The sequence below is a fragment of the Macrobrachium nipponense genome, chromosome 11 (genome assembly GCF_015104395.2).
Source record: "Macrobrachium nipponense isolate FS-2020 chromosome 11, ASM1510439v2, whole genome shotgun sequence".
Classification (NCBI taxonomy): Eukaryota; Metazoa; Arthropoda; class Malacostraca; order Decapoda; family Palaemonidae; genus Macrobrachium; species Macrobrachium nipponense.
In genome coordinates, this window is record NC_061087.1 from 13131458 (window position 1) to 13150965 (window position 19508).

The 19508-nt window shown below is 33.1% G+C and overlaps 1 protein-coding gene across 5 annotated transcripts in view; it reads left to right on the forward strand.

Annotated features, from left to right (window-relative positions):
- Positions 1-19508, forward strand: part of LOC135224898 (E3 ubiquitin-protein ligase RBBP6-like) — an 86961-nt gene that overhangs the window by 57885 nt on the left and 9568 nt on the right. For all 5 annotated transcript variants that reach the window (XM_064264255.1, XM_064264347.1, XM_064264394.1 and 2 more), the window contains exons 5-11: positions 11860-11907; positions 13033-13121; positions 13376-13484; positions 13713-13828; positions 14167-14309; positions 14843-14972; positions 15632-16557. In XM_064264255.1, the coding sequence (XP_064120325.1) occupies positions 11860-11907; positions 13033-13121; positions 13376-13484; positions 13713-13828; positions 14167-14309; positions 14843-14972; positions 15632-16557 (1561 nt within the window). The remainder of the gene's footprint in view (positions 1-11859; positions 11908-13032; positions 13122-13375; positions 13485-13712; positions 13829-14166; positions 14310-14842; positions 14973-15631; positions 16558-19508) is intronic.

Here is a 19508-nt window from a genome sequence, read left to right on the forward strand (position 1 = left end):
GGTTTCATGCCTGTCCTAATCAGTACTGTCTCAAACTTTTCACATTCCGTTCATGCTTTGTCTTTATATCCCACAACTTCTACAAATACCCTAACACATGCCACACTTCCATCATAAAAGCTGTTCCTCAACAATTGATGATGTATACAGCATCATTACCCTCCACATTGCCTCATATTAGTTCTCTCATAAACTTTCTACAGATTAATGTATTCCACATAGTTTTGTCTATAAATTTGCCATGTCTTACCTTCAGTCCAAATCCCACTATTCACAGCACCTTTGTTTTAGTTGGATCACTGTGCAATCGGAACCTACCTATCAGATTTTGACAGGAAGAATGGGTTTCTATCCCAGCTAATATAAAGAAATACAAAAATTGATAACTGTCTTTGGCCTTCTTTATTCTACTCACATCAGAGGACAGAGGATGTTTTAATGAGTTTGGGGTTTGGCTATTCATTAGTGTTGGATTCAAGATGACAGTCAGCAGTTGGTTGAGCATTATGTACTGATATTAGTGTAGTCTGCTTGGCATATTTAAATCAAGCTTTTAGGGAACAATGCTGAAATCTGGCTTATTTTTGGATGGCGTAATCGTAACTTTTGCATTTTCAAAGGTTTTTAATTTTTCTACATCCCTTAATTTTCTTACCGGAACCCTTAATGTTATTAACTAACTAGACTGCATTTCATTATGATACTGAATGACCCTGTGGGTTGCAGACGAAACCTTTGCCCCAAATAGTGTACTGGAAAAAATTGCCCAAAAAATGTTTATTTGTGGAAGATGAGCTCATGAAAGAGGTGGGTGGTGGAATTTCACGGTGACCCGTTGTCACAGATTGGTAGAGCTAGGGTTAGTGACAAATGGTTATGCAAAATATTGGCAGATTATGGATCATAGTTGTGTGGCATTCTAAAGTTTAGTTTTGTTTAATCTGAATTGGTTCATGAAGCTTAATTTGTATATTTTTTACTTAGTGTCCAGCTTCTGTTGTGTAATATGTGTCCAGCTTCTGTTGTGTAATATGTAAGGATGTATGTAATGGTTTAGCACTAGGTATTGAACATGAAGTGTAATGTTTGAACACATGACCAAGTGGAGAGCACATAAAATGGGACATAAAATAATCCATTAGTACATAAGATATAAACACTGGTTATGTAAGAGAAATTTGGGGCATGCTTCATACAGATGTGCTGATAGTTTAATTAATGGTTAATTGTATGAATTTGGTAGCAGAAAAGCCTCAACTAAATTATATATTTCCATATTGAAGTAGAAAGTAATATGATTGGATTATCAATTATGTTTGTTTCCTCGTTTTACCTTGTGTGTGTGTGTGTGTATAGTGTGACTTGTATATTTCAAGAAATATATTAACCACCCCTTACCAGCAGTTGGTTTGACCTTAAAACTTTGGATTTTAGCCAACAGTGTGGGATTTTGTCTTGGGAAGCATAGTAGTTCACTGGCCAGAAAAGGGGACAGGTAGTCTTGTCTGTCATCAGTACACATTTCCAAGGTAGAGTGATCTGGCTACAAGAGCTATCAAAATTGGCTACATTCCACAAATAAGAACTAGGGATAAAAAATGTTTAATTTGTAACTTCTTATTACTCCCTGTGTGGACACCATGCAGTTCATGGCCAGCACTTGACAAATTTTTGTTGTTGCTAATGGAAATCAGCTAACACAGGCATGTGTCCCTGTAAGGGGTTAGCGCAGTTAGCAAAAAAATACTGGCTGCAACCTGTTCCATTCCTGTTACCATACCTCTTTACTGCCATTCTTAGTCTCTTATCTTTCATCTTACTTTTCACCCACTCCTAACTTTCTTAGTGCAAATGCAAGGTTTTCCCCCTGTTACATCTTCAAAACCTCCTTTTCTCTAAAATTCCCTTTCAATGCTGAATCACCCCATAGGTCCCACTACATGGCCTTGGCTTGAATTTTATATTCCATTCCATTCCATTCCACAAGGCATTTTTGGAGATGCAAGATGGAAGAGTATGCACCATGCAAAATATAAAATAAGGTATTTCAACTGGTTATATTTTTGTGGCGCTTCATTATACTTTGCCACTGTCTAGGCAAGGGTTACCATGTATGGCTGTTGTATTTTGCACTGATGAAGCTCCTGATTAAGGATTGTTCATTAATGGTGACCACATCCTGACATTTAAGTTTAAGAGTACTATACTTCTGGCTTTTTGTTACAAGGCAATTCCTAGCACTGACTCGTCTTGTCACTGCTATTCCTCCAAAAAGCCTTTATCTGTAGTCACTACGTATGAGCCAGTGCATGCCACTAAGTTGATTTGGCTAAGTATTGAGCAGTAAGGAGTGTAAACAAATATCGCAGTGCATTTCACCAGTTGATATGCATGGAGCAGCTGTCAATAATGAAATGGGCCATGGAAGCAATAGCAATTCATTTGATTAGCGATACGTATTCAAAAAATATCTTTCGGGTTTTCCTTGACTAATTATTTATCCCCTGGCTATGCTTGCCTTTATTAGTATCACTATTGTTTAATTGGTTGATTGTAATTATATATTTTGGTGTGATTATTTCTTGTCGATTTTGGTTTGGGATGGTTCAGTAGTATCTTGCTGTTTGACTTGATATCAGTCAGTGATTTAATCTTGGGATCATTTAGTTAATGTCATTAATGTAATGAATTTAGAAAGTTATCACTTGTTCATCACAGTGTTCAGTTGCAGGAATTTAGGTTATAAGAATGCAAAGCTTCATACATTTCTTTTCCTTATTCGTTAATAGTGTACATTATGTAAATAATAAATACTGAAATTGTTATTGGAGGCTCATCAAAAACTAGGTTTATTAGTTGTCTTTAGTTTATGCATTTTTTTCATCATTTCTGCTGCTGATTTTATATATATATATATATATTTTTTTTTTTTTATAGTGCCACCACCTTATTTTTTTTTGTCTGCCAAATTGTTGACAATTGGTTTGTTTTTATAGTGCCTCCCCTCTTTTATGTTTTGTCGCTGTACCAAATTTTTACAATTCACCTTTGGTTCTTTTGTTTTATTTTTTGTTACATCTCTTGGTCATGTCTTTGGTTCTTCTTTGTTTCCTAGATAAACTTTCCATTTCCTTTTACCTTCACTATTGTCAGACCATGAGATCCCATGAATTCTATTTAGCATAAACAGAAACTATCAAATGCATAGACAATAGAACGCATACCATGATTCTAAGAGGTTTAGTTTGCTGGTCACAGATGTAAATCTCCACCTCCTTCGAGGGAATGAAATTTTCAGTGCTCTTGCATGCTAATTCTCACAATTTTTGGGTGTTCTTGAAATGTTGTGCAGAAAAAAATGCTGCTACATAAGCATTTTTTTTTAAATATCCATGTATAGGTGTTGTTGATACTGTGTTTTTACAACATTTCTTGTGCCATTCTTAGAAGCAACTAATTCAGCAAATTGGCTTTGTAAAATTAGAAAAGTTTTTCACTCACATCCCTTTTTTTTTTTTTTCTTTCTTTTCTTCGCAAACCATTAGTCCAAGTTTAACCAATGTTGATTGTGGAGCAAATGGAAATCTTGGGTTACAGTAATAGGTGTATGTATTATATATTTAAAAAGAATTATTGATGCTTTATGAGAACTGGAATCAGGGAGGATTATTTTCTGAGTGCATGATTAATGAATACGTATTGGTTATTTAACAACATACATATCAGTAAGAAGTACTTGAATTTCATCAAAATAAGTAGATTAAAAATGGGAAAATTACTTCTGAACAAATGTTTTTACTTCTGAACAAATGTTTTATGTACAGGATGATTTCATTACCCGAATGATAGCTCAGTGGAGAAAGACTGTGGGGAAGGGAATGTTAAGAACAATGTTTACTCATTTTATGTTGTCACTGTTATTCCTGATCTCCATTTTATTTTAAAACTTGGATTTCATCATGGCAATAGATACAATCATTGCTTGCAAGTTGAGTTTGAGACTGCTGTCAGTAAAACAGTGTTCACTAGTATGGCAGTGGAAAGGTGATGAAAGACATTTTTAGTCATAATATTGCTTTAGAATACCTTGTAAAGGCCTTTCCACACTAGCAAACATTGTGAAATGTTTTACAGCATATTTGTTTCCCATCCACAATGGAAACATGTAGTGTTTCTGTGTGTTATATGTATATATACACATGTATAATGTGTGTGTGGTTATATAATATATATAGTGTGTATATATATATATATATATATATATATATATATATATATATATATATATACTATATATATTATATATATATATATATATATATATATATATATATATATATATATATATATATATATATTATATATATATAATATATATATATACAGGTGGTCCCCGGGTTACGACGGGGTTCCGTTCTTGAGACGCTTCATAAGCCGAAAATCGTCGTAAGCCGGAACATCGTCAAAAAAATCCTAAGAAAACCTTACTTTTAATGCTTTGGGTGCATTGAAAACTATGTAAATTGCATTCTTATGGCATTTTTTTTTTCATAAAAAAAAACCTTCAAATATTGATTATTTTGCATTTTTGGTGTCATATTTCATCTCCCAGATGAGCGTTGTAGGCGTTGTAACCCTGGAAATAACGTCTTACTATGTAATATATATATATATATATATATATCTATATATATATATATATAGTATATATATATATAATATATATATATATAGTATATATATATATTATTATTATATATATAGATATCTATATCTCTATATATATAATATATATGATATCTTCATATCTATATTTATATATATATATATATAATATATATTATATATTATATATATATATATATATATTATATATATATATATATATATAATATAATATTATATCTTATATATATATATATATAAATTATATATTTATGATACTCCTTTTTTAAAAAATTCATTACCCATCTTTTTCTTTCTCTCATCCCTCACTCCTCGAGTGCATTAAAAAAAGCCAAGTAGAATACAGAGGCTACTGCTCAGATGAGCATCCTGAGAACAAGTGAGGTCTGGACAGGAAACATTGCAAACTTTGTTTGCAAACACTGTTTCCTAGTGTGGACAGGCTTAAGTTTCACAGAAAGGTTTCAAATATATTTGATTTAGAGGTATGTTGTACTTAGGCAAGAAAGGTGGTACAGGTAGTCCCATGTTATCAGGGGGTGGGGTCCCTTACCCAACAGCATGACAATAACTGAAAATGGGTTGGTGGCGCTGTTATGGGGATCGAAGCCGAAAATCCACTTATATTTGTTGCTAGACTAGCACCGTAAAACCAGGTCTCCAATAGCCCAAGGCCGCCAGTAACTGGGACTGCCTGCACTATTTATTGTTGAAGTACGAGAAGTTTAGAGTAAAGGAAAAAAGAAAATTATCCTAGTTTTCTCATGAATCTTGGTTGAGAATTGTAGAGAGTTGTGAAAGATATTGCTTATTGGTATAAAATGTAATTGGTTTGGAGAAAGTTTTAAATGGAAATGATGAATACGTTTCAAGAAAAAATGCAACTGGTCTTGGTAGGGTAAGATATTCCAATCCAAGAAAAGATGAGGTAGGGGAGAATGTCAGGAAGCCGAAGTTGTGCATATGGGAGAGTAGATGAGGCAACTATAATATTGCTAGTCTCTATGTGACAGCTCTTTAATTTTGCTAGTCTAATGTGAGGAACATTGCTTTCCAACCCAAATTTTTGTACCCGAGTACCTTGATTGTACGGATATATGTCAGCCAGTGATGAGGGAGGTTGAATGACTTAGTTTAATATACATACTACAGTGGACCCCCCGTATTCGCGTTCTCCAGATTCGCGGACTCACACATTCGCGGATTTCTCTCAGGAACGTTTCCCTGCATTATTCGCGGAAAATTCGCGCATTCGCGGTATTTTTCTATGATAAATATCCACAAATTCCTGGTTTTTTTGATGAATTTCATCATAAAATGCACTTTTTGTGATAAAACTATTAAAAAAACCATGTAGGAAAATTTTTAGTGGGTTTTTCTTGAGTTTTAACTAACAAAATAGGCTGTTTTTAGCATTTTCATAGGGGTTCCAAACATTCGCGGGTTCTAACTATTCACCGGGGGGTCTGGTACGCATCCCCTGCGAATACGGGGGACCACTGTATAGACTGATCATACAGGAAAAATATATATGGATGACCATTCTGTGTTGTAAACAGAATGTGATAAAAATGCTGTAGATGATTAGGTGTGTTGCTTTTTAATGTGATTGATCATGCGGAATGTGTGGATTGAAGTAAAGATGATAGACTGGTGATCAGAAGGGCTGAAGAGGAGGTGGCAGAGGAAGGTGCTGAGAAAGTACCAGCTGGGGGTAATTAAAAGTGATGATTGAGTGAAAGTGCCATAATGTTCAGAAACTGGATGACCTTTCTGTATTGTTGAAAAGTAGCAGGTGCTTGGAGGTTGGGAATTTATTCTTGATTCAGCTGTGAGATCATCATTTGTCGGTGAATTCATTTCAAACCACTTTATATTTTGGGGAAGTTGGTTTATGGTCATAATTTGTAAAAGAAAAATGCAAGGACGTGTGTTTGTTTGTGTGTTTAAAGGGTGGGTTGTGGGCCACTTAATTTTATCCTTTACAAGGGATGTCTTTTGGTATTACTTTTCTGTTTCTAAGCAGAAATTATATATATGTATTTTAGATAAGATGGCGCCAGTCCAATTTTCCCATTACTTCGATGCTTGTGGATTTTTATGTACCACTGATGTCAGTCATTCTGGAGCAGTGGCCCTCACATTAACTGGCTAAGCCACATAATGTCCATTTTGTTGTGTAGGGAATGTCTCACTAATATTAACAGTATTTAACATGAAGTTCAAAAAATGTGATGTTTTAATCTTTGTGAGATTTTAAAAGTAATGAAAATTCTTGTATATACATATATACATACTTTTTTTATGAAATAATAGTTCTGGTGTGGATGTTGAACTGTGCTTGCTTTCTCAGGTTAGTCATTGGAGGAACATCTTTAGTTTGTAAATCAAGCCAGATATCCATTAAATGACTAGATCATCAGTAATAATGGCATCCAGTTTTCAGAAGCAGTTATCTAGATAAGTTTACCCATTAAAGAACAACTATGTGGATTAGGCCTGTAATGGAATAACCTCCTCCTATCACTGAATTCCAGTGTAATTACGTAATGGGGAACTTATAGGCTCATATACTGAACATACCCAAATCCACAGTAACAATTCATCAATATCCCACCAGATTCCTTCATTGCTAATGTATGTAAAGATTTGGTTTTGAAATAATCAGATGTAGAGTTTTGGCAATCCTTTGGCCATGATAATACCCAATACCCTGGGTATTAAGTTTTTTACAGTTTTGTTTGCCAAAGTTTATTCCCAAAAAACAATTGCTCATAAATAGTTCTGTTAAACGCTTCAGATTAAACTGCCTTATGGTTGCCCTATAAGAGCTGCTGCAGAGTATGCTTTGAAAACAGCAAACAGTAATTTTGTATTGCTAGGAGTTGTTCATAGATGTTGTTAGTGTTTCCCCCATATTTGTGGGGAATGCATACCAGACCCCCACCCCCCCCAAATAGCTAGAATCCATGAATAGTTTAAACCCATATAAAATACTTAAAGCTGCCAATTTTGTTGAAGCTCAAGAAAACCCCACTAAAAATCCTTACACCTGGTTTTTTAGTTTTATAACAAAAAGTGCATTTTATGATGAATTGATACAAAGGAAAAAAAAAAAAACAGGAATCTCTGGATATCTCTTATGGAAAAATACTGCAAAATTCCAATTTCCCACAAATAATTGGTAGATATTGTCCATAGTGAAATCCACGAATGCAGAGAACGCGAATACAGGACTGCCACTGTTTATACACATCCAGAAGTACTGTAGTTGTAACTTTATTTTCATTGAATTTAGTCATTTCTGATGTTACTTGAAAATTTGACTTCAGTTTCATTCATCCATACCAGTGAGTACAGTGTTTTCTTATTTTGCATTTGTCATAAATCATGTCCATTATTACATTGAGGGCTTGTTAGCAAGCCTGAAAGTATGCATATAATTACTCAATGTTGTGTGTTAGTTTGAGATTTAAGATGGTAATGCAAGAGGAATGACTGTTTCCCATGTAACTCTTTTGTGAACATTTCACTGCATGGCTTCCTGCAGGTTCATCAAACTTTCAGAACTTCCAATCTTTGTTTACTAATGATCGCGGGCATTTCGAAATTGATACCTTACTCCTCAAAGGAGCCTTTGAAAGGTTGAAGACTAGTGCTTCATAGTGTCTGCAACTTTGAAATATCAGACTTTGAAGCATTCATATTGGTTTTACCAGAACCTTTTAATGTTTTCACCTGATGCATTGTTAGTGTAACACAACACCATGAACCATCATATCCTCAATTCCCCATCGTAACTTGCATGTCTAGATTGTATAACTTTTTGTGCAAATCCGTTGGTCAAGTATGTATGTTAATTTCAGCCTTCAGGTTGCTCCATAAAGTGGAAACATCTTGCTCTGGTAATTTTTTATGTAATGTTTAGTCCAAAAATTTTAGTAGTTTTTAGTGTTGAACGTGCGTATGATGTTACTACAACCTTAAGATTATTGAGTTTTTCCATTACTTGAATAGTAACACCAGTGTGTTGTTATAGAATATATTTTCTGTCATGTTTGTTTGCAAGGTAATGCAAAAGTTAGTGTGGGATTTGGAAAAAAAATTGCCAAAGCCATTAGGTGATTCTTGTTCCCATGTTAACTACATTGTCATTAAGGTTATTGTTTTCATTATGATTAGTAATGACCTCCTCAGATTGGTTTCCGAGCAGTGTATTTTAACTTCCACCAGAAACTTTATTATCTTATCTAGGGAGTGAATAGATAATGGTTATTATTTCTATCAGATTTTGCTGAGGGAAATTATTACATGGGCAGATTGCAATTTCTTGCTTCTGTTATATCAGTTGAATTTCTCTGAGGACTTATGAGACAAATTAAAATTGATTTTTGTCTTAATGGTCCAAACTACCACATCATCAGATGAGACATTTTGGGAACTGTTTTTTTATAGATATTTTATCCTGTGGCTTTATCTTAATTTTATAATGTCATGAATTACTATTACTGTGTCTGTCCTCTGTAGCTACTTATGTAGCTGCTTGATGGTAAAAGTAGAATAGTCAGCTCAGTGTTGACTGTGGTACCCTTAATAATGCAATATTGTTTATTGTTGTCCAATCCATTACACAATTTTTTTCAGCATACTTATGAGAAATAGTTTGTGACAAGCCAATAGTCTTGTTGATCTTACCCGACAAGCATTTCCTGACCCTGCTTATTGATTTCAGTGGTCTTAGCTTTCTGTATTTCAATCCTAAACATCTGAAGTGTTCTATGAACATTGCAAACTATAGTAGGCATACATTTTGTAATTCAGTTTCTTGTTTTTATTTTTATAACTTTGTAACTAACATAAGGATGATATTTAAAAAAAAAGTGAATAAGGAGCACAATGATGTGATAGTAATATGTCAGGGTAGGGTATATTTTATCTGCTAGTATGTATTAGGTCATGGTAACATATATTTCATTATAGGATATGAAATTTGCTACAATTCGAATATTGTCCTAGAAGGAAAATGTAACAAATAGACAACCAAATTTCCTAATTTCTGTTTTGGAGGTAGATGTTTGGTATACTAAATGTGTGTAGCAGCCATTACTGAAAAAGCTTCCTCAGTACATTAAGGAATTAACAGCTTATGCCGAGGAATGAACAATAGTTCTTTGTTTGGTAAATACTAGTAAAAGCCTTTTGTACAAAATAGCTTTCATTACGCTTGCATTAATCTGTGGAAGTCAGAAAAAGCAATATATTTTATGCACATTTATATAGAGGAGAAGTTGGCTCAAACAATAAATTTAATTGTATTGTTTACCATGATGAGTTCTCTTAAAGGTTGTCAGTAATTTAGCAATTCTAAAGTGGCCTATGTTATTAAGCAAAAATTGTGGAGAAATTTTGCACTGCGACATTATACTATACATACCTTATACTGTTTATTAAATCTGTGACCTGAAAAATTAGAACTGGAAACTATAAGTCCAATGAATTTGGTGCTAGAGCATTGTAGCTTAGCCATTTGTCCAAGAATTGATGTGAAATTGATCATTTGAATTATTTTTTTTACTGAACTACACTTTGGAAAGCTGGCATAGCAATTAAGAGTGTGACCAGGAACTGTTAAATGTGAAGTCCCAGCACAAGTATATTATCCTATTTTAATTGGTTTTTACAAGAGCATAATTTCATGGCAAAACTTTTCATGTACTTAGCCCTCTGAGAGTAAAATGCTCTTGAAAGAATTTTCTTGCAATATGAAAAATTTTACTCGGAAAAATATTCACTCATGACAAAAACTGTTGTCAAACAACATGGTGTTAACAGTTGGAAAGTGTGTGAAATGGTCTGATTATGTGTTCATGATACTGCCTGTCTACTATTTATGTTGTGTTTGTGACCCACATGATGACATGTATTTTGTTTGATTATGATGACACGTTCTGGTTTTTTTTTTAACATTACTTCATTACTTAATCAATATTGTTTGCTGTCTTGTCTTTTATTAAGCTTATATCTTAAAATTAAAGAAGGAAGTGCTTCTGAAATATATTGAGATGTACAGTACAATCTACAGACATGCAAACCTCGTGGTAATAAATAAGTGAACAGTATTTGAGTGTTGACCTTGTGAGGCTTATTGAAAATTATTATTCATCCATAAGTGGTATTAAACATTTGAGTTCATCTTGAGGCATGAGCCAGATAGAAATGTCTTTCTTAGTAATATAAAATGTGGCTGGTATAACTGTGGATTGTGCAAGAATGTTGTTAATAGGCTTTTGGAATTGCAGAGAAATGAACAAAATGTATGGTGCAATTACTTACAAAAATTACTTACTAAAAATTGGAAGACTTTACAGAATTGAGTTGAACCTTAATTAACACAGTGAGGAAAGTAAAAGAAAAAGTTTAGATGCACAGCATATTGTTTAGAGTAAAAGATACTGAGCATTAAATTTATATCTTGTAGCTAAAAGGAAATGTAATTGAATGCTTGGATGAGAAAATCTATGAGATCATGTATGATGATGAAAAAATTTAAATACAGAAACTATTGAAACAAATTTTGTGTAAATTGACTAAATTTGTAATGATATACTAATATGCAAATGGCAAGTTTATTCACACCCGAGTTATATGTTTTCGGGTTAAGATGACAAAACATTTTTCTTTTATTGTACTATTAAAGACCAGAAATGTACTAAGTACAATTACCCTACAGAAGGGCAAGAGAGGTTGCCAGATACAAGAATGCAGACGCTGTCTTAATAGAATGATCTTAATCAGTAGTTAATGGTTGTTGGTTTTGTTTTTAAAAGTACTATTTGTACATTTATCAATGTTTGCGGACAATTTCCCTAATACAGTTTTGAATATAATTCGGGTAAAATATGATACTCTGTGGCTTTTACAATATGAAAATTGCTCAGATTTATTTTTGAAAATGTCCATTCAACAACCTATTGTAGAAGATAAGCAGATATGACCTATATACATAGATGGTCCTTGATATAATTTAAAAAGATTATAGTATCAAAAGAAAATTAATATTGGGAGGGATTGTATGGACTGGATTGTTGCTTGTGTGAAACCAGAGCAACACCTAGGCCTTGGGAAGCAGTCCACTCTGGAAACAAGTTTCTACAGGTTGTCTTATATCTACAGACTGAAGATGCAGCAGAAGCCGCAGAAATAGACAGAAAGATCAAAGAGGTCAGTTGAACATCATTGTTTTATTTTGGTATGCATGTTTTACAGAAGCGTCAAGTTCTGGTCTAATTTAGGTTATTGATATTCCTTGAATACTAAACATAATGAATAGCACGTGAATGCATGAGTTGTAGTTGAATGGAGGACTTTGAAATTTTTGTGGGGTTGCAGTAATTAGTATCAATGATTAACTCATGAAAAGAGTAGGCTATTAGAAGGTATTCCTAAAAGCAAGGTTAGCATGAATTTAAAGAAAACTTATGTTAAAGTTACATAAGGGATTATCACAGAACTCTGGATTTTCTTAGTGTTGGGTAAAATAGATCTTCTTAATTATGTTATTAAAACTTAAAATATTTATATTCTCTTGAAGGGGAAGTAACATTTTTTTTTTATCATTGCATATTTTAGTTCACTCATTTCTTTAATTCCCTTTTGTTAGTGACTGAAGTGCAAAAAGATTTACGTATGAATGCATGAACTTAAAGTTAGGTTACAAGGGGTAAGCAGTTGTTTGCACTTATCATTTCTCTCTTATTTTGGTTTTTGTATGTATTCAAAAATAGGAAAAATCATATTTTGAAAACCAATTTCTGTAAATAAGCTAATTTAGATTTCATGTTTGAAAGTGGACAGTGTTTTGTGGTACACAATATGGAGGCATGTAAAAAAATTATTAGCAGTGTTCATTTTTATTAGTATACTGTCTTCAGTTCTTAGTACAGTTTTCTTGTTTACTTTAATTTTATCACGTGTTTTTTCATTATGGTTCCTTACACGTCCTGGGTAATGTAAGGTGGTAATATACCTAAAGTAAATTGTACTTGGAGGTAGTTTGTCTTTATTTTATTTTCTTGACATGCTTTTGTTTTCCACCCTTGAGGAAAATTATTTTTTATGTGAAAAGCTCCCGTGTAGTTAGATGCTTTGATGCATTTTTGTACCAAGTCATAAGTTATTTTCTTAACTCATGCATTTTTCATTATTTGTGTGAAGTCTGCTATTTTCCTACCCATTTTATATGCTTTGTATCTTCTGTCCTAAGGGTAATCTTATTTTGTGGTGGACATCATGTGAAGATATGAAAATAAAAATGACTTCTAGCACTAACTAGTTTTTTTTAAACAGGTGACGGATCTAACGCGAATGGAAGGTAGCGAACAGGATAAGATTAATGCAATGGTTGCCCAGTCTACAATGGATTACCATCCTTCAAAGTAAGTTCTGTTCTGTCTCTGACATAGCCAATAAAGGTGCTTAAGACCTCAGGTTTGTAGCTATGAAAAATACAAATTGTCTTAGAAAATTTGTCATTTTATGTGCATTCTTTAAGTATGAAATCATTTGTGAATTATCAGTTTTGCAAATTTTTATCCACTCCTTAATTATTTTTCAGTATCAGGCATAAATTTTCAGGTTTTAATTGTCATTGTATTTAATATCAAACATTACTGGTCGACTTCTTTGACAGATATGTAAAGCTCCGTGCTAGCAAAATGACTGGGATTGTCCCAATTGGCTACAAATGTTACAAATGCAACAAGGCCGGGCACTGGGTCACAATGTGTCCACTTAACAATGTAAGTATAATGGACTGTATCCAAGCATGTACAGTATTGCTGTTTTCCTAAAGTGGAATTTTATTTTTTAAGTTGTTTTACAATTTGAACTTGAGACTTAGTGGTGCTAGTGTAATAACTGAAAAAATTTTTTGAACATGTTCAGTAAATTTCAATTGATGCCAATTTTGTTGTAGGGTATATTTTTTAAAGGTTTCTAATGCTTCTACATATTTATCTTTAAAACAGCAAGATTTAAGGAAGAGTACAGGGATTCCATCAATGTTCCTCGAAGAGGCAAAAGATCCAAATGCCCCTGGTGTTATGATCACACAAACAGGCAAATTAGTTCGTCTGCGGGATATGTAAGTAGTAATTGGTTTTCTTATTGCACTTTCTTGAATGACTGGGTAAGGGAAGTTATACAAGTCTGTTTTCTACTATGTGATAAATTCTCTCTCTCTCTCTCTCTCCATATCATATTGTATATGCATGTTACTGAACCAATTTAATACATAGGTCAGACTCTCACTTATATTGTGCACATATTCTAAATGATCCTATTACTTGTAAAATGAATGGCTTTGGTCTTTTAAGGTGAATTGTAGTTTTACGTAAAAGACACGTAACTATTTTGAAGAGGAATGGAATTTCAGATTATATGAGAACTTTTTTAATTAAAAAATTCCATTTTATGCTTCAGGGGAGGTGATAATAATACAGGAAAGCACATTCCTCCAGCTGAACGACCAGCACCACCAGATGAGTTAGAATGCCAGCTGTGCAAGGAAATTTTAAAAGATGCTGTACTTATTCCATGCTGTGCTGTAGCCTATTGCGATGATTGTAAGTTCCAGCTGTGTTTATTGCTTATATCTTTATTAATGTTCAAAAATCTTTTTATTTTAATGGTCATGTTTCATAATGTTAGGTACACCTCTGATTTTAAAGAAACTTGGTTTCTTTCTAATTATATTTTTATTTTGTCAGGAGTTTTAAAATCCTTCATTTGTGTACGTAATTCTAACCATAACTTCCTCATTTATTTTACATATTCAAATGTGCATCTTCATGTAACAACATTATGTAACTTGTGATGCTTATTTAGTAAGCATGTCTGTGACATACAGTTCAACTTGATGTAGACAGTTTTAAATGAAGTAGAAACACTGAAATGATAGCAGGGCATACACTACTATATGACTGGCATTGACTGGGGAAACATTCTCTTAATTTAGTCTGACAATAAAAATTTGTTAGAGCAAAGTTAGATCGACAGCTTAGATGAACATATTGACAACCTATAATTCCTTAGTTAAGGTAACATAGTACAGTAAATGTTTTAAGTATGTTTGAATGTTTTATCTTTTATTTTTCAGGCATTCGTAATCATCTGCTTGACTCTGAAGAGCATGTATGCCCTGCATGTGGAAAGGAGGGCATTGGCCCAGATACACTTATTCCCAATAGATACCTTAGAATCAAAGTTCAGGAGTTTGAATGTGGATGGTGAGTGCTTTTTAATTTCTTTATTGTAGTATTGGAACATTAAGGTTTTAATGTTTATAGGGTAAATTTTTATGCAAGGAATTGTCAAAAGATTATTGAAGAATGTAGTGAACATTGTAAAGTTAGTTTTGTTCTTATATTAACATTCCATTTTAAAAGAATAATTTTATAATCCAATTACTGTATTCAGTGGGTATTTTCCTCCCATCTGATTAGATCTGACAGCAAAGCAATGTTTATGAAAATTTTCGACATTGATCTATTATGACTTGAGTTCAATTTAGCTGTGTAACTTGGAAAATAATATTTATTGAAATTGATTATTGAATATTAAATATTTTGTCATGATTGGCATTGGAACTTGTAACATAATTAGTCGCAAAAAAAGAATGATATATGTATAAAAGTAATATATTTACAGTATTTATAAAAAAAACATTGTCAACGATCTAGTGTTCGAACGTTAGTTAATTTATAATGAATTTTCTTTTTTCTACCTTTCTCCTTCATGTTTCTATAAAGTTTGTATTTTAACAGCTTAGATATTTTGTATGCCATTTAATTTAATAAACAATATAATAGCTGTTTTTGTATTGAAATAATTCTTATTTCTAATCATTGTAATGTTATTGCATTGCTAATTATCCTTTACTTCTTAGGTTACAACGGGAGAGGAAGGGTGATGGGTTAAATGACGGAGGGGAGGCACTTACATCATTACCACCTCATGTACTACATCCGAAAGTATCTCCAACACCACCACATAGTCCTGCTCATTTCCCTCAAAGCCCAGCAAGAATCAGAGTGTCTGATAAGCTCATGAAAAGCCCAGCTAGTCAGACAGCAGCTAGTCCTGTGTCAGAGAGGAGTCCTTTAAGAGTTAATGTAGTGGAACCGATTGATAATGGGGATGCAGAACACAATGAAAAGCCAGTTGCAGAAAACAAAGATATTGCTAACGAAATTCATGATGCTTCAAGTGAGCTTGAAGCTCCAACAGAACAAGAACAAGAAGAACCACAACCAACAGTTGAAGAGAAGGAAAATATTGAGATGAATGAAGGGGATACTAGCATTGATGAAAAGCAAAAGAAAATTAGGAAGAAGAAAGGAAAAAGGAAAAGTAGTCGACATGATTCTGAGGAAGAAAAAGAGGAGAAAAAGAGAAAGAAGAAAGAAAGGTCACACAAGTCCCAGGACAAAAAATCCAGCAGTGGAGAGAGAAAATCAAAACGCCATGGGGAGGTGCTCAAAGATGTTGATTTACCTGATGACAAATCGGACATCTGGGATTCTACTAATTTAGATGACAGTGTAAGTCATGAAACTGATGAAGATAAAAAGCGGCCCCGTTCTAAACTTATCTTGAAGGATGTGCCAAGTGAAGCTGTAGTTTCATCAGATTGGACTGGAGACAGAGTGGAAAATCGTGTACCGAACCGTAGCAGAAGTAATAGTGGAGAAAAGAATGACATACCATTATATGATAATATTGTTCCATTCAATCCTCATGTACCACCACCTAATTTTGTGAAGTCTCCTCCTCAGGGTTATCAATACCCTGTAACTTCTACGTATCCACAAGGTAATGTCGTAGTTATTGTAGTCCACTTTAGTCATTATACATGTGTTTTATTGATTTCAAACTTTTCCTTGTGTTATTTCAAATATCTCCTTTTATATAACTATATTATGAAGCAAGGAACATGCAATTTCAAATTGTTAAGCCATTTTGCTGTATGTTGTCTTGTTGCAAGGATGAAAAAATTAAATAAAGTTAAAAGTCTTGATATCTATTGTTTTACCATCCAGTATCACATTTTGTAAGTTGGTATGGTTGTTTAGTGTCGGTAGGCTTGTGTTGGTTAGAGCAAATTCCTAATCATTTACTAGTTCATTATAGAATTTAAACTACGGTATTCATATATGTTCTAGCATAGTATAGATATTTCTAAGGCTTTTTTATTACATGTTTATTACAACATAATTATTTTGCTCCGATATATGTTTAGGCTATGAGAATTTTTGCACATATTTCGGCAGTTTTATGCTGACAAATAAGGTCCAGTGTTTGCTGAAATATAGAACCATTTTTGTTGAAGATATATCATATTCACAAGAGCTATAATTTCACTCGATGTTGAATGGTTGTGGACCAAGAAATTAATTTCCTCACCTTAAATAGAAACATTGTAACATCCAGACAGCTTATAGTTTTGCATTCTGTTGGTGTATATGCAGTTAGGGAATCTTGAGATTTCTTTTGCATACTAGAGGTGTCAGTGTTTTACTGTGGAAAATACTCTGGTTGTGTATTTCATTGGAAAATTAATCTATTAATTATGCATGGTTTTGCATCAGAAAGGTAATTAATAAAAAAAATATTTATAATTAGCAGGTAATAATAAGTAATACACATATTGCTCAATTCTTGACAGCTGAGGATGTCATTCTGTCTCAGACAGGTCCTTCGAGTGAGATCCCTATTCTGAAATATGTGGGGCTTATGTTGATTGCCAAACAGTTGACAAGATACTGTAGGCATATGTGGTAGGGAGGAAATTATTAAGATATATTGAACAATGGCACCAAGGCAACATAGAAGAAGGAATAGAGCAAGATAGAATACTAATATTAATGAAACATTACGTATGCAGTACGGAAAAGCAAATTGGAAAAAAAAAAATTGAACGTAGACCTGGTGTTCAGTCTAGATGGTGGGTCAGAACCAGTGTCTGAATGTTTAATATGATTCATTGTTGAAAAGGCTTGATTTGAGTCGAAAGTTGTTGAAAAAAGTGAGTAAGTAGCTGTCATAACAGTTTAAAAGTACTGCCCTTGAAACTACAATTTCTTGATACACGATTGTAGTTTGTTTGCAGATATTTTTTTATAGGAGTCAGTTTTTAAAACTAAGTCTCAGTTCAGTAGTTCTGAATAGTACAGAAATGTCAACTGGTTTAGTGATATTTAAGCCACTTAAGAAGTTGGTGTTTATAAGATGATTGCAATATTTCTTGAGAGAAGTTTGCAATGGAAGCAGAGTTAAAAGGAGCAGGTGCAGTCTGTGATCGTTGAAGTTAGGAGATATTGAATTGCAATGCTTGTTTTAAATGAAGGGGTAGTTGTTAAAAACAGTGGTATAAACAAATTAATATTTCTGTAAGTCAGGAAGGATTGAACGTTGTATAATAGTTCAAAACTATACATGTGTCATTAACTTATATTTTTTTCCTGATGTAATTTTTCAAATGTAACCTTATAGATAAGAAGTCAGATGAAACACTGATTGATGATAATATTTATAGTTATCTCTCTCTCTCTCTCTCTCTCTCTCTCTCTCTCTCTCTCTCTCTCTCTCTCTCTCTCTCTCTCTCTCTCTCTCTCTCTCTCTCTCTCTCTCTCTCTCTCTCTCTCTCAAAAGGTGTAATTTTTTTTATTGGGCTATTCTTAACAAATTTCTCCCACTTAATGGACATATCTTGAAACTGCATAATGCCTACAACCTTGAGGTTTGTTCATGTTTTAAATGGTATTATGTAAAATATTATTATTATATAAAAGATTAGTTTATCTAGAGCTCAGCCTCTTAAAGGCTCTTTTCGGGCTGGTTATTTAAAATCTAAATATGTCTGTTAAGGGAAGAGGTAGAATGGCAATGTTTTTGTTAAGTTTTTGTTGGAAATGAAATTTGGTTTTAATGATAATGGTAAATCATTTGTGCTTTGACAAGTAACTGTGAACGTAAGAATTGTCAGTTGGTTTAAGCAAGTCATTACTTTGAATTTTAAGCATTTATGGTATGATAGAAAAATTTTAGCACCCTGTTGAAATCAAAATGCTGCTTTTTTCTGAGTTTAATGTCTTAAAAACATATGGAACTGATAAAAAATCATGGGACTGTTGAAAATTGCTATGATTTATTCCATTTTGTAATGGAAGTGTATAAAAGTAATGTGCACATATGCCTCGACCTCTTCCCCGTATGTTGATTTTACTTTTAAAGTGTGTGATTTTTTCTCATTGGGCTTAGGCTAATTTTCCTTGTAATCTTACGTGGAATTACATGATTATTATTTTGAGGCACTGTTAACTTCCAGGTGTAGTTACTGGAAAGTCTTCCAACAGTTTTTGTTATTTGTCCATGTTCTTGCTGTTTAAAACAATATTTTTAGGATACTTAGTGTGGGCAAAGCATTAACATGTGCTAAAAGGCAGCATGGGTTACAGTTGAAATTTGATCCTCTTTTTAACAATAAGAAATTAAATTCATTGTAGGTAATTAAGGAAATTTTATTTCTTAATTTAACCTTGTCAGTTTTTACAATTGATTATTCTAACCTCGAATAATGATTATATTGGTAGATTTTTTTATATTTTTCATTTTGTGTGATCTGGTAGTTTTATATTGACAGTTTTTCACTTTACCACGTCTCATTGTAAGATGAAATTGGAATACTGGATAAATTGTTTTGTTAAGGGGTTAGTAAATTGCATTTGCAAAGATGAAATAATACTAGGTTTACTTGCATAGTT